Source organism: Martes martes (genome assembly GCF_963455335.1).
Source record: "Martes martes genome assembly, chromosome: 6".
Lineage (NCBI taxonomy): Eukaryota > Metazoa > Chordata > Mammalia > Carnivora > Mustelidae > Martes > Martes martes.
The window spans coordinates 2,272,994-2,300,947 of NC_137893.1; the positions used below are offsets into that span (position 1 = coordinate 2,272,994).

At 52.7% G+C, this 27,954-nt stretch overlaps 1 protein-coding gene across 3 annotated transcripts; it reads right to left on the reverse strand.

The window, feature by feature from the left end:
* On the reverse strand, window positions 1–27,954 carry CEP43 (centrosomal protein 43). 3 transcript variants are annotated; one of them, XM_080807091.1, is made up of 13 exons: window positions 27,768–27,954; window positions 27,175–27,228; window positions 23,769–23,823; window positions 22,843–22,931; window positions 22,259–22,396; window positions 18,652–18,732; window positions 16,203–16,262; window positions 9,313–9,539; window positions 7,197–7,309; window positions 5,583–5,651; window positions 3,206–3,245; window positions 2,254–2,350; window positions 1–1,153 (listed from the first exon to the last, which is right to left on the reverse strand). In XM_080807091.1, the coding sequence occupies exons 1-13, from the start codon at window positions 27,867–27,869 to the stop codon at window positions 1,079–1,081; spliced, it is 1,200 nt and encodes a 399-aa protein (XP_080663217.1). In that variant the 5' UTR covers window positions 27,870–27,954; the 3' UTR covers window positions 1–1,078. The 3 variants fall into 3 exon arrangements, with proteins under 3 accessions (XP_080663217.1, XP_080663216.1, XP_080663215.1); XM_080807090.1 differs by lacking the exon at window positions 16,203–16,262; XM_080807089.1 differs by lacking the exon at window positions 16,203–16,262 and having other exon boundaries at window positions 22,843–23,015.

A 27,954-nucleotide genomic window follows, 5' to 3' on the forward strand; every position in this document is an offset into this window, starting at 1 on the left:
TCTAGTTTACTCTTTATTAATAAAGATGATTTTTAATAAAAACAAACATAATTTAATTCAAATAAAAAATACAAACGTAGCGCACAATCACAGCTTCACATCCAGCCCAGGGACGGCGCCCGCATCACTCCCAGGGGCGAGGGCCAGCGACCCCGCGGGCAGCAGCGCGGCGGGAACGAGGCTGCCCACGGGCCAGTGGCGACTCCGTCCTACAGGGCTGTGAGGAAGCCACAGACGGTGCCCAAAGCTCGGCCCACGGGACACGGTCTTGGGCCTTTACTACTGTTAAGGTCCAATTTGGATTTTAATACGATCTACTCACAGATCGGAAAGAGAAGCCCTGCTTGGTGCTTTCAGATGCGTTCTGGTATTAGTTTCCAGGCATCTTTACACCCAATAAATTACAACAATAAAGACAGTCTGGGACTAACAGTTTCTTCTGTGGACAGGGGAGGCGACCACGGATGTTGCTGGCGACAACTCGTGGATTAAAAGTCGTAACGACCCTAGATTTCTTCAAAACAAGCAACACTAGCGCACACAGGAGTATTTAATATAACCTTAACGGTCTAACAACCCTTCCAGATGGAAGGAAATCCAAAATAAAGCAAACGTGTCAACTCTCACTTCCGGTCATAAGCTTCAGGCCGCTCTGCGACCACGGGCACCACCACTGACGGTCACGTATGCCTTGATCCTGGCCGGCTGACGCCACACACACACGCAGAGCTGTGTGAGCCTGCAGCTTTATTGAGACCTTTCGGGGAGCTAGAATACTCATGGTTTCACGGGTTCACTCCTCAAAATGAAGCTGAGTTGTCGGTAATCAACTTCCACAGACAAATGTGTAGCTAAACCAAATTAAGAACAGTGTATCTTCCACACAGGGCCTCAAGTAGGAAGCTTTTGTTTAGTATAATGAAAACTTAATCTTTAAAAATATCTGCAGTCTTTTTGAAACACAAGGCACCAACAGGGAGCAGACATTCCAGCAAAGAGTGATTGTCTGGAGGAAAAAAAATGGAAGTGATCAGAGTCCTTTGTCCTTTGTTGATGAGACTACGTCTTTCTTCCTCGTCTACGCAACATCTTCCAGATAATCGGCAACGTCACTGAGCTGGGACACGGTCAGGTCCTGTGTCAGGTCATCAAGCTTTATGGTTCAAAAGAAAAAGAGAACCAGTGTCAGAATGCAAGCAGAGTCATAAAGAATCCTTACAATACGCCGCTGTAACTTAAATAGTATCTTACGCTCCACAAACTGCTTCACATTCCGAAGTCCTCCACCTCTCCCTCTTCCCCCCATTTTGAAATCTGTGAGAATCACCAAAAGGCTGAGCTAAGAGCAAAACGGCATTACCACCACCACCGCAGCGTGCTAAAACAGCCCGGCTGCAGCCCATCCGGTCACGAGGCAGCACGCGGCGGTCTCCAGGGTGGGCACGAGGGGCCAGGTGGGAGGCAGACCACAGACGCCGACCCCGTGCCGGGAGTTCTCACTCAAGCTTGCCCACAATCCTGGGAGGCAGACATTCCCACCTGCACTTCACAGACAGACCAGCCAGGGACTCGAGGCCAAGGCTTGCTTAAGAACCACAGTACACGGATGGGCACGGGCCGGGACGGTGCCGGCTCAGACATGCGGTGTCTGTCAGCAAACGCTGCCTCTCTCAAGGGCCTTCTCGCCGGCTAATCCCCAGATGGCCACAAGCACGGACTCCCTCCTCATGCTGGGAGGCGACATTCACCTCCAGGCTGCAGCGACCTCTAACCCGAGATGCCCGAGAGGCCCTCACTTGAACGGGCCGCAGCTTTCCATGGGCACGACGGGAGATGCTGAGAGGCTCCCTGACCTCTCCTATCCGACACACATCTCAGTACACGCCCCTGCCTGCCTAATAAAAAGGCCAAATGTGGCTCTGCAGGACGGACCCCTAACCATTGAGCCTGCGTCCACTGTACCGTCCCTGCCAGCCTCCGCACCAGCCCTGACCCGCCCGCCGAGATGCCGCTCTGCCTCCTCGATCACACACTCTCGTCCATGCTCCGATTTCTATCCTGCCTTCCCCAAACAGGACTCTTGCGTCCGCTGACTGCACCGCGGAGGTGGCCAGTTCTGACTCCGGAACGCGGGCCAGGAACGGTCACGTCACAGCCTTCAACTGCCTTTCGGTAATTGTTGACCCTGCACAGTCGCCCCTGGCAAGAGACGCAGGCGTGAGCGGCGCGCCACGGGCCACGGCCGCACCGTACTTTATCACTGGTGTTGAGGTCATCGATTTCCACAGAAAGATCCTCCTCGATCTCTTCCCCAATACTGAGCTCACTTTTCTCTGAGCGATGGCTGGTGCTAGTTCGAGAGAAAGAAAAGAAGAACAAACGTTGAAAATAAACATTTACATAAAATACAATAAAATGATACTCAATCTCATGAATTTCATACAAATTGTCTCACTTGATCCTTAAAGTAACTTCATGAGCCACAAACAGGCACGTCACTTTACCAGGCGAGAAACAAAGACCCACAGAGGGGACACGGACACAAGGTCACAAGGTCAGGAAGGTGCGAACCCAGATTTTTACTATTTCATCTACTACGTCATGCCACTTCTCAAAAAAATGCTTATTAACTACTCTGTTAAAAAAGGGACATAAATTCCCAATTGCGGGGGGGGGGGGACCCCTGTCAATGGCATAAAAATTCTGACTCTAACTTCAAATTTCTAATCCTCTCCGTAACAAACACTATTTCCAAGCTATTAGGCACCTCATTGGATTACACTGTCCCTACGTATGTAAAAAGGTGATCTGAGATGCCGTCTGCATCAGAACAGTAACTGGGGGGGGGGGGGGGGCGCGTTCTTAAATGTGCATGTACCCACCCACCCCCGCCACTGGACGTGGGGAAGCACGTGGGTCCCGGTGACCGGCCTCCTCGGAGCCGCTCTGCGTCACTTCCCAAGGCCTCAGCTTTACCCACTCGCACCAAGCTTCCTGGACGGAGCACGTCTGCTCACGTTCTACGGCCAAACTAAGACAGGCTTCCAAGCCCAGCGTGCAGATCTGGACGGACCGTCTTCCTCCATCTGCGATCAGCACGGACAGGAGAGTCTAACGCACTAACACGAGCACGAATGGAATCCTGTCACGCGCCCTGTGTCAGAAACTGTCCACGATGCATGTGCCGCCCAACCAGCTTTCTCACCTGTTGAAGTCATCAGCGTAATCGTCATCTTCTCCGGTCCCTGGTAAGTTTAGGAAAAGAGAGGTTACGTTTACACCAACATGCTCCACAACTTATCTGCGACCACACACACATTTCCTTTGGGAAAAACTACATTAATGAATTATACTGCGGCATTAAAAAAGAAGTCGCCAGGATCAGAAATACTACTTTTAACCATACATGATATGAAAGCAAATGACCAAATAAAGTGCCTAGGGAATAATAAAAATGTCATGAAATGTAGTTAATACCTGATCTTTTATTCCAAGTCCCCCAAAATCTAACCCCATTGTATGTTTACTATTTGTAAAGTCATTTCAGATTAAATATATTCATGATAAGAGCAAGTTATCATAACTGCTATACTTTTAAAGCTTTTTTGTCAGAGAAAGAGAGAGAGAGTGAGGGACAGAGCAGGAGCAGCTGGGAGAGGGAGACGCAGAGGTCCCGCTGAGCAGGGAGCCCGATGGGGGACTTGACCCCAGGACGCCGGGATCATGACCTGAGCTGAAGGCAGACACTTCACGGACTGAGCCCCGCAGGCGTCCCTGTTACCGACACTGTCAACTCCACACAGCGTGTAGATGTTTAAAGGCTCACGAAGTGTGAAGAGGCAAGAGAGCCAAGCGAACAGGAGCATCTCCGTGAGACTCGACAGGGTTCAAATCCCGGCTCCAGCTGTGAGGCGCTCTCGGCCCGTGGGAGAAGTAGGTAACCCTCCTCGGCCGTTTCCTCGGCCGTGATGATGGCCAAACCCACACCAGACATGGGCTCGCGTCAGGATCCAGCACGCGCAGCGCCGGGCCCACACCCTGCGACGCAGCCCGCGCTCCACAGAAGGCAGCGGGACGCGGAGGCCGCAGACGGGTGCAGCAGCGTCCCGCGCGGAAGGGCAGCGCGAGCACCTCTACGCCTTGCAAACCCCCCTCCTCCCTCCACGTGGCCTGAGAACACGTGAGGAAAGCGGACGTGAACCTCGAGGCGAAAACACAGAGGCCCACAAGAGCCATCCTGCCCAGGGACGCCCGGCACGGGGAAGACACACGGACACGTGTGCGGCCGCCCGAGGCAGCGCAGACCACGAGGCGGCGGCCCGGCTTGGCAGCCAGCTGGGCTCGGGGGACACTGGTGTGGGTGCTCGTGAGTCCCTCCAAGTGCCAGACCAGACGGCACCTACACAGACGCATCACTGAGGGGTTCAAGATCTCGGCTAGCGAGACAAGACGATGCTCTGCCAATAAAGCCATCATCACTTAATCCACTTGTCAGATACGTGTGCGACTCCCAGGGCCCCTGAGGTACGACCATGAGTAAGGGGTGTTCCTAGCCTCAAGGAGCCAACCCTCCAGTGGAAAGGAAGAGGCAGCCAACAGCCAGACCAACCAGACGCTGTTCGAGAGGCTGAGGAGAACTTTCTGAGGGGGAACCTACAGAAGGCACCAGACGTGCAAATTATGGGGGAAAGTGAGCGCCAAGAAGAAACACACGTGAAGGCCCAGAGACGCGAAGGGGGCAGTGATCTGGAAAACAGTGAGGAAGTCGGTACAACCTCCGGAGAGTGCGTCTGGGGGCAGAGAGCAGAGAAAAAAGACGGGCGAGTAGAAGGGCTGGCGGGGGCCACCAGGGCCTGGCAGGTCACGCTCCGGACTTTAGCCACCACGCAAAGGGGGAGGCAGGAGTGGAAGAGAACGGGGAAGTGGCGTGTGATGTCTGTTTTCCGTAACATCCCAGCCCTGCAGAACAACTGCACCGGGGAGGGCGCGCCGGGCTGCGTCAGTGGCTGCGGGTCTGACTCTCGGCTCCGGTTCTCGGGGTCGCAGGATGGAGTCCCACATCCGGCTCCACACTCGGGACGGGGCCTGCCTGAGAGTCTCTCCCTCCCCCTCCAGGCCTCCCACCCCTCACGTACGCTCTCAAATAAATCTTTAAAAATAAAAAAGGGACTGCCTTTGCACAATCCGTCGTCGGTCTGAGCTGAAACCTCTCCCCTCGGCCCTGCCCCACAGGTGTTGGCAGAGAAGTTACTTCCCAGACTAGGCCTTTCCAGAAAGCCTAGGCCAGGGTAAGGCCCCCTACCACCCACTTTCACACCAGTGCGTATGGACTCTCAAAACCCCAGGCATCTGGAGGGACCCGTCTGACGCAGGTCGTCCCCACCAGAACCCGAGCTCCACAGGGAAGGTCTGCGGGGCTGCTGCTCTCCAGGCCCGGCACACGGAGAAACCCGGGATTCAAGAAGACCGCCCAAACATCCCGTCGCCAAGCGCTCACTACAGGCTAAGCCATTTCAATCGTGATTTTATTCTAAAAATGATCGCCCTCAGGCAATCAGTGCTAAAAATAGAAATCTAGTTACCTAATCCAAGTGATCCAATTTTATCATTGACCAATTTCAGATCTTTTAAAACTGTGCTTCCTCGTTTACCTGTGAACGAAAAATATTCACATTAAATTGACTTTTAGAACACAACAATCTCTAAACCGCGTCATTTCTCTTCAGCCTAGGGTTTATGACTCAAAAGTCCAAACCAAACACCAAGGAAGAATTACAGGCTCTGATGAGCGATGTTGACGTCAAGCCCTGCAGGCCCTTGTTCCCCACACGCAACACCAGTCGTCACTGGGACCTGACCACCAGACCGTCCCGCGCCACCGTCTACAACAAGCCTCACCGGGCAGGAGTTCATTATCTCACCAATTTTACTTTCCTCTGAACTTCTCAATGTTGTTTTAATTGTTTTTCTATTTACCCAACTGACCTCACTGGTTATGCTTCTTCAGTCCCAAGTGCTCACTGTCCTGTCTACGTCTATCTTCCCTGACCAGTGTGAAGAGTGACGTGATGGTGCCGAAGGTGATGCTGCAGGCGACGAAGACCGGGAGAAAGGACGAGAGGGAAACTGATGGGTGCTGGCAAACACTCGGCGAGGTTGCCAGATGGCGAAAAGCAGCCACACATCACCTCCTTTGCCTGTCCCAGCAAATCCTACCGCCCCCAAACAGGATACAAAAAGGTGAGGACATACTGCAAAATTATGCCAAATCACACCACAATTTCCTAATAAAGGTGTGCTTTTTAGAAAATGTTCTCAAAAGGGGCACATTTATACCCTGAACACACTGTCGAGGAAATACATTCACTCTGATACTGTAAATGAAGTTCACCCACATACGTCCGTGTTTTAGGCTGTGCCTGCAAATCCCTGGTGTCTTGTTGCCATCCGCATGTGGGGAGAGGGCAGGAAGTGAACTGTGGCCACAGCCATTCCATGTCTGCCTGACACCCCACCTCTCTGCTACACGTGAACACATACGACAGAGCCACACTCCAAACAATGAAACCTTAATTATATGCAACATAGACAGAGCTAGAGTATGAGGCTGAGCAAAATACGTCGGAGAAAGACAAACGCTGTGGGACTGGAATGTGGGATTTAAGAAGCAAGTGATGGGGATTAAAAAACGCCACTCATCATGGTGAAAAAAATAAATCTAAAAATTCAAACACACACACACACACACAGAACGAAAGTGATGCCAATAACCAAAGTAGGAAAAAAAAAGATGTCGGATCCACATCCTTGAAGACCAAATAGTTGAACATTCCTATGATAATTACTGTAGTAGGACAGACTCTAGAAAACAAACTCTTAAAAACTGAATTTAAATCCTACTGACATCAGTCTAAATGTCCAACAAGAGAGAAATTACTTAGAAATGTTTACTAAATAAGGCAGCTAAAAAGTCAGTTTCCTAAAGGTATTTTGGTGGCACAGGAAACACAACACAAAATGAAGCAAACACAACCATTTTGGAAAGTGATGAAAAGGACCATCACTGGTCAAGTTATGGGCTCCTTCTGCACAACAGACAACGACCACGTGGTGCTTCGCCAACCACGAGAAAGCACATCCTGAGCCCTCCCGGTCCGCGTCTCCAGCAAGGAGGCCCGGGGCCCCCAGGCACTCACTCTCAGAGTCCTTCAATGAGGGCGCTCCGGTGAGCGAGCTGAGTCCACTCTTCAAGGGGGGCGCGTCGGAGAGCGAGGCGAGGCTTCCTGCTTGCTTACCAGGTTCACTTCTCCTAACAAGAAACAAGCGCACAGTTAGAGGCCACGCTTACGCTCTGCCACTAGGACACTAGCACCGTAACAGACCACATACGCGCGCAGCGCTGGGAAGGACGGCTGCCCGCTTCGCAGACTCAAAACCAGCACGGACGCCCGCGAGGCGAGGCCGGCTGAGCAGCATCACGGATCCACGGCCAAGTTACCGGTGAGACGCCGCTCGCTCTCCAACTACACTGCCATTTGTGGTCTCCAGTGTCCGTGGTTTTTATCGGAAGCCCCCTCCAGGGACCGGCAATGCAGGCAAGGGACGGCACGGGAGGTGACCGGCACAGCCATGTCACGGGCAAAGGGCACCACAGCCCCACCAGCCGACCTCCCCAGCAGCCCCGCGCTCCGCCCTCCGGCGCATCCCCTTCCGCCACTTCCTGCCTCCCGCCCTGCATCCCCCACTCAGGCGGGAAACTTCCCAGGCTGCTGCCGGCACACCTCGCCCCCCACCTGCCCACAAGTGCGCCCACACGCTCCCTCCTTGCAGCAGATAGCCTCGGCAAGGGGGCACCCTGCACCCCTACGCATAGCACCGGGGGACCTAAGTCTCCCCACCCCTGCACATCACCCCCTCTCCTCGAACACCGGACTGCTCTCAGCAGACGTGCGCGCTGCGAGTCCCCACTGCGGGTTTCTCCGCCCTGCTCCTGCACAGCCCTGACCACCACAACCCACCAGGAAGGCATTCGCCACCTACAATGCCCCCAGCCTTTCCCGAACTCTCTCTAACACTTTGCTACCTTGTCCCCTACCCCCACCCCCAACCCACGACCCCATCATCCTTGCCTCTAGGCTGCTATGGGACATGGCTGACTTTCAGGACGTAGCTCAAGGTCTCACTGTGCCCCCCCCCTCCAGAACCCCCCCTCTCGGTCCCTTTCCTTCTTCCTCCTCCTCCTCCCCTCGCTCACCTCCAGGGGCCACTCACTTCCCAGGTGACCACCTCCGGGTTCCTCGGGCAGTAGGATCAAACATGGAGACTTCTCCCCTCGTCCCTGGACCCCTCCCCCTGCCCTGCAGCCGGCTTCACCTCTGCATCAGCAACCTTCCTACGCCTGACCCGTGAGAAGTGCGTTCCAGACCGTCCCCTGACCCACCCGCGCAGCCCCTCCTCGCTCTCCACGCTTCACCTGCAGCGGTGTTCTCCACCGTCTGGTCACTCGGCTGAAAACCCTGAGCTGCCCTTGATGTCACTTTATTCTCCAACACTTTGCAACAAATCCTTTTGGATGGAACCTCAAAAGACATCCCCAAACCACCTGTTTCTCACCACTTTTGCCATCAACTCTCACCCAGAGAATGCTGACAACTGCTAGAGACCCAGCAACCCAGAGAGCTGGTCACTGTGCGGCTCAGACCCTGGCGCTCCCAGTGTCCCTGCAGGGCACAGCCACGCTCCTGCCAGAGTCAACGCCATCCCCACAACCACCCCAGCCGTGCTCTGACCTGTCGCCCCCCTCTGCCTGCTGCTCGCCCTCCCAGAGCTCCGCTGTCATCCTGGCTGCCTCTCTCACGAACTTGGGCTCTTGGCTCCACCTGCCCCTGGAAGGGAGGCACTCCCTGACCTGATCCCTGACCTCGCCCCCGACCCCTCACCCCCGGGCCCGTCACTCCAGCCGCACCTGCCCCACAGCATGCGGGGGCTCTCGCTTCTCATGGCCTCTGTCCGCAGAGTGCAAGCTTCTGGTGACAAGGCTCTGCCCGTGCCCTGCCCGTGCCGGGCCATTCCTAAACAGCACCCGGCACACAACAGGCCCGCTCAGTCTACACTCCCTCCAGAAATCCTGATTATCTCGTTTTGTCCCCAGCTGGAATTGTTTCATAACGTAAAAGGCTCTAAAGACAGAAAATGAGACTTACTTATTCAATAATTACAGAAGCTTTAGCAGCTCATTTTTAAAATATAAAATATTAAGAAACCGTATTTTTAAGCCTCTACTTTGCTAATCCAAAACCAGAGTTTACTCACCAACCGTAAGTTTTTTCCGGTTTAGGAATGGGATCGTCGAAGAAAGAATCCCCTTCCATATCATCTTCGTCTGGACAAAGACCGGCTTTGTCTTTGACATCTAGACTTTTGTTACTTAAGAAAGATCCAATTTTGGTTTCATGGGCCAGCAAGTGGAGGCCACTTCTGCTCTTTGGTTCTGATGAGGAGACGCTCGTGTCACTCTGACTGGTATCACTGCTGGCCTTCTAGAAAAAGAGAATGGGAAAGGCCGGCGGTCTCCTTGGTGAAATAAACATGAGTACGCTATCTTAAACAGCAGATGTCACGCAAACATACGCAGATCTGTGTCTACATGTGCAAGTGTGGGGGGCGAGTAAGTCCAGGACCTAACAGTCTACCCCCAGTTCACGCACGGCCAGCGTCTGAAGGAGAGAATGTCGACAGTGTTGTGTTTATGCCATCCTCTGTCTCCCACCCTAACTGGAAATACCTTTACCTACCGCATTTGTAAACAAACTTCCCCACTTACAATTAACTTCTGCATTTCCTCTTAGGTACACATCACTCCTTCGAAAATTATCTTAAAAATTAGTAAAATTCCAACTTGCAGAAAGGAGAAGACATCAATAGGAACGCGGGAAGATCAGTTCCCATAAATGAACCAAGTATTAAAACAAAGTGTCCATCGGTAAAAACAGCAATTTTCCACCCAACGCAAACACGACAGGGTCAGGGTGAAAGATGCGGCCTTGCTCACCGCCGTCCGAGGGCACACAGGCTGCTGAAAGCACTGGTCGAAGTCAGACTCTCTGCTAACTTCCTCTCGTCCAGGCACCCGGGCAACACAGAGGGCTCCGGGCCCCTTGACTGTGTCCCGCCGATCTGGTGACATTGACACAGAACAGGCCGGTGCACCTCTGCTGCACGACGGCGTGTTACCCTCTGCTTGGTCAGACTGTCTCCGTCAGTAACAGACACGACCGCAAACACCACCGACCAGGCTGGTCACTACAGAGGGCGCAGACGTTTCTGGAGAGCCCTCCCGTCTTCCCGCAGGTCATGTCCTTCTCCCCCTCAACAGCAGCCAAGGGTGCGGGGGGCGGGCTCTGGCTTCCCCGCGGACACGGAAGGGGGACATGCAGACATTTCAGTCATGTGCCAAGGTCCCCGGAAAGTGAAAGGGTCTGGAGCTTGGCTCTTAACACTGATGTCACAGTATTCAGCTGAGTCATATGAAATTGCAGTTTCTGTGGGTTCAAATGGACGATTTCCCCAGCCTTGGCCTCGCACCCGGGAGAGGGCCGTGTGTCTGACACCTGGGCTGTGTGAGAGACTCTCCCGAGAGGCGCATGGGGCAGGCCAGCCTTGCACTACCACTTAGCACACAATCCTAAGGAACTAAAGGTTCACAGGCATGAGTGACCCCAAGAATTCAAGCAGAGTCGTCCTTTCCAAACCTGACTAGCACTGAGAGCTGAGAAAGAAGGCATGTGCAGCTGGGGAGAAGATTCTGGAGAAAACACTCCCCGAGGACGGCCCTTCACTACGTGCAGACACGGAATGGGGCGTGTGTATGGAGACGCGCGTTTCCCCTTCCACACCGGGCAGCGGCCCCCTGAGCGGACGGCAGGCGAGACTGTGCCACACACCTTCGGGGGCCCTGGACACCGCTGCATGTTCCGGAAGTTATCAATATAGAGCAACTGATTTTCCTAACAGACACGTCTGGAAAAATAAACACCAAGTTACCATCCCTCAGACGACACTGGGTATTTTCAGAGGGCAGAAACATTTTACAACTTCCTAACGACTTTCTTGAACTTCTCCGGTGCGAGCAAACACGGAGAAGCCCCGACCACCCATGTACTCCTTATCCAGGCCCACTGCAACCTGTGACTCAGACATGTTGAACACTGGATTTACGTCTTTTCAAAGACCTATGCGTTTGGAAATATAAACCAAGTCTTGTGATATTTAAACCCATTTACAATTACAGATCCTGAGAGATCTGCTCTCTCCTCAAAACACTTCTGAGAAGACGGAGGACAGACTGGTGGGAAGCAAAATGGCATGTCCATGAAAAGCCACTTTACAAAAACCGTCATTATCCCAATAAAGTCGGCCTTCCCCGTGAAGTCACACTACCAGCATGACTGAAGTCCCCACGATGAACCATCTAAACTTGTAACTAACATCTACCCAGGACTAGTTTCCACTGATTCCAGCAACAGCCCTGCCAGAGGAATGAAGACCAGTTTGAGGAAGACGAGTTTCATGGACAATCACACTCCCATGTTCAGCAAAGTATTTATTTTGAAAAACAATAATCAGTTTGTTTTAAAACTCTAGTTCTAGGTATCTAGGGAGTAAAACTTAAAAACACTTGATCTGTTTTGGAACTCCTCTCAAAATCCATTTCTAAACCACACAGAACTGTGTGCTTCTAACTATGGCTATCTGTTCACCAAAAGGACTACTACTCAGCTGGGTTACTGAGAATTCCCTAAACTGAATTCCAAATCAGTTTTAGGTTAGGAAAAACTCACACAAGAGAAAGACTTATCAAAACATCTATAAATTAACATGCAAGTACTGTAGAACTTCAAGAGCAATTTCCAGGCAGGAAATCCAAATCTTTGGGGCAATAAGGAATCAAGTCATGACATAAGCCCTGGGATCTATTTTAAAAACCTTCGCAGTGTTAAGGCATTGTCCGGGGGTTTTGTCTCACCTCTTTGTTTCCAACAGCGCTTCATTCTAGCTACACAGACTCTCCCTGACTCTCAGCGCCAGCTTCTCCACAGCTCAGCCGGAGGGAGGCAAGTAGCTAACTGTGTGTCTAAGACAAGGACTTGCCTTGGAATTCACCGCCTGGACAGCCTCACAGGCCTCAGCGATTAGGGTTACAGAGTCCCCCCGGGAAGACAGAGCCCGAACGCCCAGACTTGAGAGCGTCCCTCACTCACACACAGCGTCACGAGCGATACGACTAGTTACGCTGGGTCACGCTGCAGGGGGCAGGCCCCTACCCCACCGTGCCCGGTGCCCAGCAGGCGAGGATGCTCGGGGAGAACACAGGTGAACAGGACGGCGGGGATGGGTGAAGGGTCTACCAGGCAAGGGACGCCTGGGACCGCGGCAAGAGACTGTCCCCCCAGCCCGCAGGAGGGACCGCCGCGCAGACGCCTGATCTCCAGCCCGCAGCCTGCAGAAGCGTGGTTTAAGTCCCCAAGTCCGTGCACCTTCTCACAGCCCTACCTGTAGGTGTTTACAATAAAGAACTAGAACCTATGATGAAGTTGGTCTTTTCGGAAAACCAAGAGACCTACTGAACGGCACAAAAGCAGGCATTAAATTCCCTTAGACCAATCTCAAGGCTAAAACTTCACGGTGAATTACTGCAAAGTTGCAAGAAAGTTTGAGTATATACATAATGGTCTACAAGTCCACTTACACATCTGGATTTCAGTCACTTCTAGATGAACAGCAAATGAACCTCACAGGGAAACAAGTGTCACATTGAAAATAACTACGTGGCTCTCTGCTCAGCAGGGAGCCTGCTTCCCTCCCTCTCTGCCTGCCTCTCTGCCTACTTGTGATCTATCTCTGTTAAATAAATAAATAATCTTTTAAAAATAAAAAAAGAAGAAAAGGAAAGAACTACGAATTTCCCAAGAGCCAAAATGTGAATTATCACCAGAGTGTCTTAAGAACCTAAAAAAAAAATTTTATTTTTCTAAGCTCGTAACAGAGAAACATCAAAGCTAAAAAAATACCCGAGTTTTGCAAAAGTATTTTAAAAATGCATGGTATTAATTCCCTCCCTCAACCACACCTCAAGGCCCTAGCTCCCCTCTCCCACCCCGCCAGAAGTGTTTTCTTGACCCATGATTTAAACAATTTTACTACAGTTCTAAGACACATATATTTAAAATTTACTCACCTAGAACATACACTGTGGAATTCTAGAACCACAAAACAAACATTTAAACTCCTCTAAAAAACTCAGTTTTTCTAGAAAACCTCTGTCCCTCTGCTCTATGGACGATCCGTCACTGCTGCAGACGCCCCTTACCTCTGGCTGACACCAGACTCTGCGCAGCTGCTCGGCTCTGTCCCCAATCCCCGCGGCAGCCTGGGGGCAGCGGACAGTGCCTACTGTGCAGTCCCAGATCCAAAGCAGCCTGGCACAAGGGCTCTGGGCTTAGCGCCGGGAATGCTGCTCACCTGAGTGTACCGGTCCATCCCGCCTGGGGCTGGAGGGGAGTAAGGGAATGACTGCTTGGGTTACCTAGAAAGCCCTGGGGGGAAAGACCCACAAATGTGCACCCCCCGCCCGCAACACACATACTCCGTGGTCTGCATCATGGCCCTCATCAGCATCAGCGGCGCTTAGGCCAGAATTTTAAAAACCAGGAACAACAAATTAAAAAAAAGTCCTTTTTTAGGAACTTGAAGCAAAAAATACCTCAACAGGTACTAGTTTGAAAACACCTGACAGCTGACCACGAAAAGGATGATTTTTCCTATTACGTTACATAATACAAAGAGCATCTTAGTCTAAACACTAAAACAAGAAACATCAAGGGGCGCGTGGGTGGCTCAGTGGGTTAAAGCCTCTGCCTTCAGCTCAGGTCATGATCCTACGGTCCGGGATCGAGCCCCAGATCAGGCTCTCTGGGAGCCTGCTTCCTCCTCTCTCTCTGCCTGCCTCTCCGCCTACTTGTGATCTCTGTCAAATAAATAAATAAAATCTTTAAAAAAAAAAAAAAAAACAAGCAACATCTAACACTTAAATAGCCGGCAGACATTAGTGGCCCTACCAGACGCCTGCTGTCCTGTGCGAGGGGCACTGTCCTCCCTCAGACCACCAGCCCCACGTCCGGCAGAAGGAAAGTGTCTGCGAGGAAGCAGAGCAGTCTGGAGGCCAGCTCGGCTGGAGTGTTCCCATACCGTCTGGAAGTTTCGAGAAACACCCCTCAGGGAACGCTTCCCCGCCTCGGCCTCCGACGCCCGCGTCCCGCCGCCGCTGTGTCCCAACAGTAACAAGCAGCAGCCCCGGAACCGGGCTTCGCACCCATCCTAGGTTCCCTCCAGCCCTGTACGTTGCTGTGTGTGCTGACGGGGTGATGACGGCAAGTGCCAACCACCTGCTCACACGCACACGCACGAACGCACATGCACACGAATGCTCTTTACAGTTCATTTCTAACACGAGCAGCACCTCTCTGACAGCCAAGGGTCGCCTTCCAGAACGCGACACGTAAGGAGGCCCCTGGGCGGTGCACCGGACACCCGGCAGGCAGGGTCACCGGCCAGAGCCCGCACAGCCGGCCACGCCACCGCGCCCCCGAGCACGGCCCCGCGGCCACGGGCAGCCCGGCGTGGGGAGAACGCTGTGGCCCCGGGGACCGCACGGCGACCGCGCAACGGGACCGAGAGCACCGGCTCCAGGACGCGGGGCCACAGCACACTGGGAAAGGCACCTCTGGACGAGAGCGAGGAAGGAGAGGGGGAAGGCGTCAAGGTGACTCGGGCTCTTGGGTCCAGAATACAAGACGAACGGAGAGAGGCCAGACCGCGAGCCCACAAGCAGGACCGGCAGGGCCCGTCCGGATCCCTCACCCCCAAGGTTGGCACCCCTGAGGCCCGCCCCTGCAGAGGGAGGGAGAAGTCTGGGCCACATGGCCGCGGTGTGCAAAGTGACAACTCATCTTTGAACGTGTTTTGGTTTAGAAGATCCAGAGCCTTCCAAAAGTTGTAACCAATAAACGATAAAAACGTAAGGCCATGAGGTACGCTTTTAATTTTCCTAAAAAGTCTGAGAAACTGATTCAAAGTATCTTTACAAATATGCCATCGCGTATTCTCAGTCCTCTTTCTGAAGGAGGGTCTCAGCGCCCCATCAGACCGTCACCAGCGCAGTGGGGCCCGCAGGGGACCCGCCTCGCCGCAGCCCCGCACCCAGCAGCTCCCGCCGGGGAACGGGCCGCACGTGCTTGCTAAGTAACCTCCCGTGTCTCCGCGGGTCGGAACACGTAACACCTGAACAAACACAGTAACGGGAACTCACCAGTGAGACCACTAGAACTAAAGCCAGCTACGACAGCAAATACAATTTCTTTAACAATTGTATTTTTAATACAAAATTTAATACAAAATAATCATTTAATTTGGAAGGTCTTCCATAAGCTACAAGGGTCAGAAGAATCGAAGACTCTCCCGGCACCAAATGCTGTCTTATTCCAAACAAGTGCGAGCAGAGTGATGAGCGCTTTTAAGACCAGCAGTATTTAAGTTTTCAAAGCAGCGCACCAACTGGCTTGTGGATTTCTGGCACGTTCGGGGAGGAAGACGAGGCAGCTGAGGGCCCACCGCCGCAGAGCTGGCCCAGGCCTGCGCGTCCCCGCGGGTCCCCCGGGAGCCAGGGCTGCGAGGGAGGGCTCCTCGACGGGCGGGCGCGGACACGCTGCCGAAGGCTCAACACTCACAAAAATGTCTTGAAAGAAACTAAGTTTGGCCTTCAACTTATCAATTGAAACTTACCCAAAAAGTAGTTTCTCTATTTACCTCAGATGAAAATCATAACGTGAAGAGTACGTGTATACGACCGTCTGCTCAAAAGGAAAATACGTATTCACCAAGAGAACAAGGAATTCTCAAACGGACAGCACAGCTGTGAAACCCCACAGTATGATTTTCATCTGGGTAAAAGGCGAAAAGTCAAATTACTTTGTGTTTTAGGCCCCACGGCTCGATCACAGGCTGACCGCAGCCGGGAGACAGTGACACTGGCTCCGAGCACGGCACCCCGGGCCAGGAGGGGGCTGGGGCCCGCAGGAGGCCGGCAGAGCTGGGATCTGCCGCGGCACGGGCTGCTTCTTCCCTCTGCCCCCTCAGCGTGTTACCTTGGCACCAGACTTCTGCCCGCTTGTCTTCTTCTTACCTTGTCCTTTATACCTTGGTATCTGAGCATGAGAATAAAATGACATTTTACTAAAAGGTATAAATCTTTACAAAGAAACTAATCCATAACCAAACTAATAAAGTTTCCTATTAGAAAAGCTCTCAAGGGGGCACCTGGGTGGCTCAGTGGGTTAAGCGTCTGCCTCCAGCTCAGGTCATGATCCCAGGGTCCTGGGATCAAGCCCCAAATCTGGTGGGGGAAGGGGGCCCCTGCTCGTGGAGAGTCTGCTTCTCCCTCTCCCTGACGCTCCCCCACTTGTTCTCTCTCTCAAATAAATAAAACCTTAAAAAAAAAAAAAAAAGCTCTGAAGAATGGAAAACCTAATCAATATGTTCCTTTCTGAAACCCACATTTTTTTTCTCGTTCCTTAACTCTCTTCTCCTCCCATGGTTCGTTCACCTGGCGCGTAACCACTGTGCCTCACAGAGACTGGGTCCCACGGCCCCCCCCACAGCCGCCGCGGGCCGAACCACGCTTCGGTCGGTGCTCGGTGGCAAAGCCAGGCCTGGCCTCCGGAGCAGCCTCCCCTAAGAGCTGCCCCGGCCTCACCTCGCCTTGCTTGGGAGCACACAAAGCGGGTTTCTGCGGGCCGGGCTAGACCCTTGGTTTGGCCACAACATCCCACGGCCCCGAGTGCTCTCCGTGGCGCCCAGCCTGACAAGGTGTCCTGAGAGCCCAACATGATTCAAAGACCACCGAGAGAGGACAGACAGCTGGCAAGAAAAAGGTGGGCAGAGTGCTGAAACCCCGATCCGCGACCTCGGAACTACAGGGAACTGCAGCTCCCCTGCCGCCACGAGGCCTCCTCTTGCCACAAGTCAGCCACTGCCCTGTGGGCACGGCCACTGCCCCCCCCCCCCGGGCCTCCCCACCGCACCGGAAGCCGGCAGGGGCGGGGAGCGCGGGGGGGGACAGCTGGAGGACAGCTCACTGCTCTCCAAGTCCACCTCTACAACGACCAGCACTTCTCTGTGTTTCAGGCAACAGATCCTAACTGACTTAAAAGATTCTCATCATAGTTCTTAGATCTTGAAAATAAAATTTGTGTAGAGAAAATACGTCAAAGACTTTACTCTGTCATCCTTTAGACACAGCACGTGCAGAAGGCCCCGCTGCTGACCTGCCCACAGAATAACGACCTGCTACCAAGAGAACCTCCCGACAGCCCAGTGCTGCAGGGACTGATCCTCTGGAAAACACGTTAACGTTCACCCCGTCACAGCCAGACATGCGTACAGGAAGCAAAGCTTTTTTACCAAGGCTCCTGTATCTGACAACTCACTTAAAGGGACTTTTTAAATTTACTCACAACCTTGATCTCTCTGTAACCCTGGTGACAGCCTCCCGGGAGCATGGAGGGAAACCCTCCCCACAGAGAAGGCTAGCTAGATCTCGGAGCGAAGGGACAGCTACAAACAGCACGACGGTCTCTTCCCTCGGCTGGAAATAAAGCATAAAATCCTTTGATTCCCAAATTGAAAACATGAAAAGGAGCAACACCACCAAAGACCCAGTAACAAAACCACAGGGGCTGCTCACTGGTGTGTGAGTCCGGGCACCTGAAAGAGAGGAACCCCCAAGAAGTCACCCCATTGCGGAGGTCCCACTGTGGCCACGAGTCGCCACGACACCAGCAGGCTCACACAGCGGGCTCCAGGGCCGCACCCTCATCCTGCAAAACGGGAGTCACAGCAATGGTCACAACACACCTGTCCCCAACCAACGCTCGGGTAGGACTGCTCGGCTCTACCAACACACAGGGTGCTGCAACCAGGCCCGAGACGACGCGTCCCCTAACAGGCACGTTCTATCCACTCCTGGGACCCTGGACTTTCAATTCCAGTGCTCCGCTCGGCACTTTTCTGCAGCACACCAAACTCCTGCCATCAGAAGGCCTTAATTTTAACAACCCGTAAGCCACACACACACCCCCAGAGCACACGTATTTTATTATAAATCCTCAAAATAGCTCCTTAATATAAAAAGCCATTATGATTTACAATTCTAAACTGGTCGTCCATCTTCAACATTCAACATAATAATATTCTGGAACAACAGTCGGGAACCTAGTATCCTAGAGCTAGGAATTTATAAATGAAAAATAAATCCCCCTGTTAACTGAGGAAGAAAATTTCCCAAGTACCAAATGAGTCCCAACAGCCCACAATTCCGTGATTCAACAGTGCGTTCCTTTCTAGGACACAAAATTCAAAACACTCCCAACAAAACACAAGTTTTAAATACATGCTTCATTAAGGGGAGAAACGCGACGTCAAGAAACTACACAGCACTTGCGTTACAAACAAAACCTACAACAAGGAAGACGAGGAGGGAAAGCCGCGCCCCGCAGAGTCTGAGCGCAGAAGCCCTCGTGCCCACGGCCCACTCACCTTACTGGGATTGCTGTGAGCGCTGGTTTTGCCTTCCGGTGACTTTGGTGGAGAATGAACATCAGACAGCTCTAGTGCACCCTAAAATATTTCAGTTTCAGGTTAAAACATATTTTAAAATAAAATATAAATATACTATCAAGCCTCAACAGAATTTTAGCATTTAAAACCACTATCCAATATTGGTGTTTTGAACTTTCTAAATAATATAAATGTTCTTATTAGATTTTGCCCAATTGTACTCAAGCAAAAATGAAACAAAACACACTTGGATTCTAATTACCTACACATCTGACCCAGTCACCCCGAACAGGCCGCTCCGTGCTGGGCTGAGCGCGCCCAGAGAAGCCCTCGCTGGGGGCCCCGCCGTGGGGGGCAGCCGGCCCCGGGACCGGCACGCACCTCCTCCACTGTGCCCAGGGTCCCGAGCAGCGGCTGTGCGCGGACACGGCGCGCTCTGCGAAGGTCCCTACCGCCTTCCTCCTCTGCGCCGGCCTGTTGTCGCCTCACCTCCCAGAGCCCGGGCCGCACCGCACGGCCCCGCACCACACACACAGCATCACAAAACCACCGCCTTCGGGGCACCCGCTGGTCCCTTCCCCGCACTATGCTGAACGCAAAGAAAGGTTTCAATGTTTCTTGGATGGAAATGACCTCCTGAGATTCAGCCACGACCCCGTTAGCAGCTCTGTGACCACGTGCATATCAAAGGCTGGTTATTTTATATGAAAATCCTACCGACGACTCCAGCGCTTGAAAAGGACCCGTGCGGCTCTCCACACCCGCGGCTCCCCCCCAGCCGCGGACTTCTGGCACGGCGTCCTCTTCCCCCAGGCCGAAAACCCCGTTTCGCCGTCGCAAACTTTTCTTCCTCCCGTGTCATCCTCTGAGACCCTAATCCTCTGCTGTCTTATTAATTTACCGAGTCTTGTCGCTTCTTCTCTTAAAGGGGAATCTTTATCTGCCCATTTGTGTCTGCGTTTACTGCCACCAGTCCTGTCTAGATGAGCTTTCCAGCAGGTTCCCTTCTTCTCACCTTCTAACCTTCACAAATTCATCTTCCAAATGAGTACTTCCTCTGCACAAGTCTGCAAAAGCTTCCCACTGAGCCTAACACAGGGTCTGTTAAGAATGCCTGTGGGGGCGCCTGGGTGGCTCAGCGGCTTGAGCGTCGGACACTGGGTTTCGGCTCAGGTCACGATCTCAGGATCATGGGATCCGGCCCCTCGTCGGGCTCACGCTCAGCGGGGAGTCTGCTAGATCCTCTCTCTCTCTGCCCCTCCCCACCATGTACAATACACTTCCTCTAAAATAAACAAATAAATCTTTAAAAAAAAAAAAAAAAAGAAGAATCCCTGTTGGGTTGGGTTGGACCCTGCAAAGGATACAATGGTGAGACCAAGCCCTTGTCCCCAGCCAGGGGATGACATGGGGAGGAGTGGGCCACCGCGGGCGGCCTCCACACCCGCGCAGAGCCGGGCGCTCAGTTTCGAGAGCCGCCGGCAGAGAGGGAGGAAGAGGGAACCACCCCAGAAGGCAGAGTGGAAGAGAGACCGTGAGTGAGGACACGCCACAGCTGGGTGTGGGGACGGTGCCCCGTTTCAGGTGGAGAGCAGACGAGGGGAAGGCAAGAAAGCAAAAGCCAGTTTTAAGTAGAACCAAGTCTGGCTGAAACACAAGGTTCCACATTTCACAAAAAGGCATAAAACCGGAAAGGTGGTTCGGGGCCACATCACACAGGATCTCAACACCGAGGCCGAGGACTCTGGGAGCCAGCTGGCTGCCACCGCACAGTGACGGCAATCCTTAAAGAGCAGAGCAGCAGATGACGCGCTGAACCTGAAGATGGGAGTCGGCGAGCGGGAAGGGCGCAGACTGGCCACGGGCAGCGCCAGCCGAGGTGCCGGGAAGCAGGACCCGAGCGACGGCGGGTGCTCGCGGGGAGTACGTCTGCGTCCCGTGTGCTAGTGAGTCTCCGGGGGTCTGTGTGGGGAAGAGCTGCAGACCAGTTTCACGCTGGGTAAAGGACGGAGCTGGACGTAGAAGTCACCGGACAGTAATGAGAACAAAACGACCAAAAATGACGACAAAGGCAAACGCTCGCAGGTCCCTACACACGAAGCGCTGCTGCCGAACCTTCCTGACCTTGACTCCCCGCGGTTCTCACCACCACCCGCGAGGCCGTTCTTTCCATCATCCCCACAAAATAAAGCAAAATAAAGCACGCGGAGGTCAAGTGACTTCAGAGAGTCACACACAGGACACGGCAGAGCTGGGACATGACCCCAAGCATCCCAGCTCAGCCCACGCTCCTGCTCCTGAGCTAAGGGAGGGCACACCAGGGCGTGGGGGCCACCAGCACCGCAGAGAGCTGAACCCAACAGCCGCTGCAGCGCCCCCGCCCCCACCATGCACCCTTTCCGCTGCAGTGCCCCCACCCCGGAACCCCATCCCTGCTGCAGCGCACCCTCCTGCTCCTCACTCCAGCACCCGGCCCAGCACCCGGCCCAGCACCCTGCTCCTGGCCCCAGCTCTCCACAGCCCCCTTAGAACACCTCCCCAGTCCTCTCCTCTACTCTCACACTGAGTTTAACAAAATTTCCACTTGAAAGACAGTCACTGCTCCCCTTTAACTAAAACTGATTTGACTCCTAAAATGTGTGGTACGAACCATTTACTGTCCACTCCCTCCACTATCATAAGCCATCACTTCCGTGTGCATTTCCTTATGGGAACACAGTTTATCTTTAATAACTCTCAATTCTTCTAGTCCATCAAACTATTCTATCTTTCCATTCAACGCACCTATTTCTTACGCCCTCTATGCAATGGGTGCTCAGTCAGGCTCCTCTGATGTTAAAGAGTCTAACAGAAAACACGCTCTGAGACGCCACACAGAGCCCAGGGAGTGCGCAGCCCCCACATTCTTCTTACAAACCAGTCCCTAAAAGCACGTGTTGAACCGGGTACCAGAGAAACAGGTTCTCTACGTAAAACCAACATTTGTAACCAGAAACCAGACTTCATCTCCTTAGCAAGTTTCTAAAACGGGAGCAAGAAAGGCAGTAGCTAATCAAGGAAACAGAAGTTCGGAAATGTTTAGAAACAGCACAATCAACAGCTTCAACAGCTCTAAGTCTGTTTTTAAAAAGCCCTTAAGTTCAAAAAATGACTAACGAGCCTCTGAATCAGCTCTGTTACGTTTAAAACGGTAACAAGACAATAACCAACGAGTGTCCGCTGCACCTGACGCGCCCTACCTAGTGCAGCCTCACACTGCCCACGAGGCGGCCGCTCTCCCCATCCTACCCGGGGGAGCTGTGAGGGGCCCGCATGGCCAAAGCCAGCCTCGTCACCCCCTACCCCTGACCCCAGTGCTCCCGAGTGTCTAACTACAAACAAGCACGGCACCGGGCTCAGCCGGCACGACTCCGACTTTCATCAGCACTTGCGCTCACATGACCTAAGTGTGCTTTGTTGTGTTTTGAAGGGACAGCTTCTTTGCATTTAAACTCCAATTCACTACGCATGCAGAACTCTGCACGGCGACCCTGAGTAGCCAATAATTAAAACGGACAAAGATGACAGAAGCTGGAATTATACTTACCTCCCCATTGGGTGGCCCTCTTTCCTTCTGCTGACAACGTCTGATCACCTCCAGTAACAACGGTCCGCCCACAGTACCTTCAGCCTCGATAATACCTAGATCTCGGGCTAAGTTCTCTCGGCCTTCAAGACTTTGAAACTAGGGAAGAAGTAAGATACAACGAGTGAGATATGAGTGCACAGAAGTATGCAAATGATTTTCAGAGATTAAAGAAAATTATTTTTGGAATTAAAGATATCTCTAAACTCAGAGAGATCATTTTCCTAATGAATAAAATGCCATTTTAAAAATTATAGATTTCTTTTAAACTAGTCTCTGCATCCGAAGTCTTCATGAATGGATGCCCTCTGACATCGGAACAATTATTTCTACAAAACCCTCCTCTCAAAGTTCTACGAAGTGGCGTGGGTAGCAGCCATCTACAGCTCAGATGGCTTTTAAGACAAACGAAACATCGACTACGAGAAATAACCTACATGCAAGACCCTCTAACACATCAAATTTTGTTAAGTTTCAGGTTATAATGAACACATTTGTATTGAGGATGGTTTCAAAGTTAGATGAAAAAAAATCATGACTCTTACTGTGCTGGTTTCGGGTTGAAAAACAGCCAAGGTGAAGTCAAGATTGAAAAACTGCAGAAACTCCGCAACGAGACTAGCCGCCAGCCGGCCTGCGGAACGGGAGAGGCGGTGAGCACACCTGCGCACGCCCGAAGCCCCTTCGCTAACGCCACCAGGTAAGGGTAAGTCAGCAACTGAAGAGGAGAGGTTTCTAAGCTTAAACGATAAATTTATCTTCGAAGAACCCCAGCAATAAAAATCTCAGTCTCGTGTTTTCATTAGCACCGTGTGAAGCTAACTAGTGCTAAAACGACATTTCGTAGGTGCCTGAGAGCATGAGAGTACTCTGCTTCTTATACTAAGACTGGTTTTGGGGCGCTTGGGTGGCTCAGTTGGTTAAGTGACTGCCTTCTGCTCAGGTCATGATCCCGGAGTTCTGGGATCAAGTCCCACGTTGGGCTCCCAGCTCCATAGGGAGTCTGCTTCTCCCTCTGACCTCCCCTCTCATGTGCTCGCTCTCTCTCTCTCAAATAAATAAAATCTTTAAAAAAAACAAACAAATTGGTTTTAACCAACAATCTCCTATGACCAAGAATATTCAAAACAACTTAACAGTTACATAATAAAAGACAATTTTAAAATGAGAACCTGTTAGAATCACAGACTTCAAAAAATATGTGAAATTCGTCGGGGCGCCTGGGTGGCTCAACTGGTTAAGGGTCTGCCTTCGGCTCCACGTCACGATCTCAGGGTCTGGGGATCGAGCTCCCTCCCCTGGGAGGGGAGCCCGCTTCTCTCTCTCCTCTACCCTCCCCAATCCCCTTCATGTGCGCTCTCTCTAATAAATAAATGAAATTGTAAAAAAAAAAATCTGAAACTCCACATCTCTCCTAAATAGAACTCGAAAATTCAGAGACAGACAAAATAAGCACAAATAAACATCTTACCATCTTTCGTATTTAAAAACTTTCTCAGGCTCTCATTGACTAGAGGAGTTTTGTTCTGTTAAAAAATGAAATAGTATGTCATGCATTTATCCTAAAAACAACTACAAAATGTGGTTTAAAGCTTAATTTTTGGCAGAGATATAGTAAAATACGGTCACTCATAAAATTATGGTCAAGCCCCCTCTACAACGATTGATTACTACAGGAATTGTTTGATGCTATTTATTATCTCAAAGCTAATAAAATGAAACCACACATGAAAATGTGCATTTATTTTTAATTTTTAAATATTCCACAAATTGTTTATTAAACAACTTTAGAAGCTAGACCTTCAGCTACTCATATGTGAAATGGCGTTCCGTTTACTTACAAAACAAGTGTTTATCATTCTAAATACACGGTGACACGCTGTCATCATAGATATCTTCCATTTACAGCACGCTCACTGTGAGCAGGGCTCAAATTACACACTTGCTATTTGCAGCTCGTCAGCATTATGTGACGTGACTTTGGGTCATGCACAGGCCAACTTACCTCTGCCATTATGCGTTTACTTGAATAAATACAGGAAAAATACTTCTGGCTCACTCAAGCTTCTTTAAGTGTACCGAATGAATTATGGGTATAACGACTGACATTCTACTGCTGGGATTGTAAATGGTGTGATCACTTTGGAAAGGAGTCTAGTAACGGTTCTAAAGAGTTAGTACCCCTACCATAGGACCCATCTGTAGGCATTTTCTCACAAGAAAAGCACAGGTCCAAGCAAAGACATGTACGTGAGTGTTCACAGAAGCCCATTTATAACACCAGAAGACTGGAAACAAGCCAAACGCTCATCAACAGATGAATGACTAAACAAACTGTCACACGTCCGTACAATAGACACTACACAGGGAAAGACAGAATGAGCTATTAATACAAAGGACAATATGGGCGAATCTCAAATGCATTATGCTGAATGGATGCAGCCAGATCAAAAAAGAAAAGAGAGTCTGTGCGGTAGGATCCCGCATGTGTGGCTCTTAAATACATGGTCGCCCTGGGGTGTGTGGTGGGGGAGGGTGCCACGAAGGGTTTCAGGAAGCTTTCAAGGATCAAGAATACAGTGCACTATCCTGTTTCAAAGTTGCATAAACATTAAAATGTAACAAACTGCACATTTAAGTGTACTGGGTTTACTATAGGTCAGTTGCACCTCAATAAAGTTGTTTTTAAAAAAAAAACAAAAAAAGACAAGGCAGGGAAAGATCACAAAGGTCCTTGGTAGGTTGGTCTAGGGAATTTTAAGCCACCGAGTCAAATGAAATATTTAAAGAAAAATGGAGGAACAAAAGCAGATGTGTATTATCAACAGCCAAACTAGGAACAATGCAGAGAACGGACTTCAGGAAGATGGTGAGTGACACGAGCAAAGGGGAGACTAGAGAGGAGGAGGGGTGAAGCCACCCGCAAAAGCAGCAGCGCAGCACCGGACAGGAAGGTGGCAGAGGGCCTCCTCACACAGCTCAGCCGCAGGGCTGCCAGGGGGGCAGAGAGCAAGGTACAGGCGACTCTCAGATTTCTTGCTCGGGCAAACCGCAGTCCCCAGAAGCAAGACCAGTCTGGCAGACAGGGTCACAGGTGGGTCTGAAGCTGACAAGACTGATCAAGGATTCAGGGCTGAAGTCAGGGGTAGAATTCAGGTCATCCGGGGAGAAAACACAGAATGAGAGCTCCTGCATAGTACACCAAGGGTTTAAGCCCGGTGTAGAGGGAAAGACGGCACTGAAGAAAGCAAGGAGTGCTCAAAGGAGAAAAGAGAAAGAAAAAAGTCCCAAAAATCAAGGGAGATTTTCAGGAAAGAAGAGAGGAATTAAGAATGTCAAATGCCACAAAGAACAACTAAGTTAAGAACACAGGTTAGAAGCAAAATATACTCAGTAAGGAGATTCTTCTTGACCCCGGCCAAGGGATGTCTCAGGTGTAGGAGATCTAAGGCGAATTTAAGTGGATTTAAGATGTTAACGTATTAAAGGGTGCCTGGAACATAAGAAATAAGGCCTACACATTCTTTCAAAATTCAACTGTGGGGGGAAATCCGAGTGGTATTAAAAGCAGAACATGAGGTAAGGACAAGAGCTTTCTCCTTGAGAGACACACAAACACGTCTCTATGCTCCAGAGAAGGACCGACAGCAAGGACGAGGCCAAAGACACGGCCAACGGCTGAGCTGCTGAGTACCCGGAAGGCAAAACCCAGAGAGCGGGACTATTCTTGGACAAGACGGAGAACCCCGCAGCAAAGCCGGAAGGAGGGACGGTCGCATAGGGACGCGGGGGCGGCTCTCTCCGAGCCGAGTGATGCAGCTGCAGGGAAGACACAGTCGGGACCTCATGCTCCTACTTCCCCGCGAAGGAGAGACCGGGCCAGCTGCTGAGAGTGCAGGAGGCACGAGAGGTAGCGGGTCAGCGCACAGCTAAGTGAGAGCTCTGAGCGCAGACGGCTCACGGCCCGCTCGGCCCTCACCGAGGCAGGCGCCCGCCAGTGAGTGGCAGCAGCAACCCGGCGCTGGCTGACCGCTGTAGCGCGGACATGGCACACGCAGGAGGGGACTTAGTCTGCTCAGCGAAATGACACTTGTGGTTCTTCCCAGAGTGAGCGCGGCTGGCGGCTGAGGAGCTGCGGTTTCCCAGACGTGGAGCACGAGGCCCAGACAAGGCAAGAACAGAACGCGCCGAGCGAAGACGGACGCCCGGACAAACACGTAAGGGCCAAGAGCGGAAGCACTTCATGCTGTTAAGCAGGAGCAGGTGCCTACGTCTAAAGTGAGGGGCCATCAGACCGAGGCGGCTGGAGCAAGGTGAAGCCCCCGGTTACGGGGTAATTCCCGCCGACGTCAGGGGGATGGGAAGACCTGAGGGACAGGAAAAAACTGAATGCACTTACATGAAGAAGTGGCTGGACTTGTGACAGTGACAAAGAGCGCATGACTTTACGACAACTGGGGGTCGGCTGGTTGAGAAGAGGTGCGCACGGTACTGCCCGGACCCGGTGGCATTCGCCTGCACACTACACAGGACAGGCCCTGCGATCCTGCCGCAGACGCACTGACCACGGAAGCCTTTCTCCACGGGGCCCCTCTGACCTTGCTCGTCAGACGCCCCCCCCCCCCACAGGCGTCTACACCTGCTAGGATTCACTACTGGCCCCAGAGCTACTGGGACCCCGACCTCCCTTAGACGCCCCGAAATTCTAAGATACAGACGAAGAGAGAAGAGTCCCCCCTCTGGCCCAGCAGTAAGGGTCCTTCGTAGCTCAAATCCACCCCGGGGCCGCACCAGTACGCGCAGGATTTAGGACAACGTGCAGGTCCTAGAAATGGGACACAAACGAGTGGGGACGTGAAAGGTCGTGCATCTCCTACCTCTACTTTTTCTTGCTCTTCGAGTGCTAAAAACACAGCTGCTCGGAGCTCGGCCTTTTAAAAAAAGGTGAAGGAACAAAAGTAGTTTGAAGGCCACGGTCACGACCCGGGCGCACACCCAAGCTCCCCAGGCGCCGTCCCACCGTCCGAGAGCCGAGGCCGACCGGCCGGCGACGCCCCGCGGGCAGGGAAGCCCACCGGGCAGGGGAGAGGTGGGAAGGCGCCGCGGGGTGTCCCCCGCCCGCCCGCAGAGGGCCCCCCGCGGAGAGCCCCCGGCCTGCCCCGCCCGCTCCCAGCGCCCGGCCCCGCGGCTCGGCCCCGCCTTCGCGTCCGCGACCCCACGCCAGTCACCGCCCGGCAGCTGCGGCGCGAGCCGGCCCCGGCCCCGCACGCCGGGAGCGCACCCCCGGCCTCCGCGCGGCCCGGCCCCCGAGACCCGGCCCGGCCCCCGAGACCCGGCCCGGCGCCGCAGGGAGCCGCCCCCCGCCCGCGGCCCGACGCGGCCCCGCGCGACCCTTTGTGACGCCCGCCGTCCGCGCAGGCCCTGCGGCCCGCGGGCGCGGCCGGCATCCCCGCGGCCCGGCCCGGCCCACCTTGATGCGGTTCAGAACCCCGCTGTTCTCCAGCGTCTGCACCAGCAGGTCCCGCAGCTCCGTGTCCTCCTCCGGCACCACCGCGGCCGCCGTCGCCGCCATCTTGCTTCTCCAAGACAACCGCCCAAGCCGCGCCAACGGCCAACGGCCGCCGCAGATTCCGCACGCGGCGCGGCGTCGCGGCCGA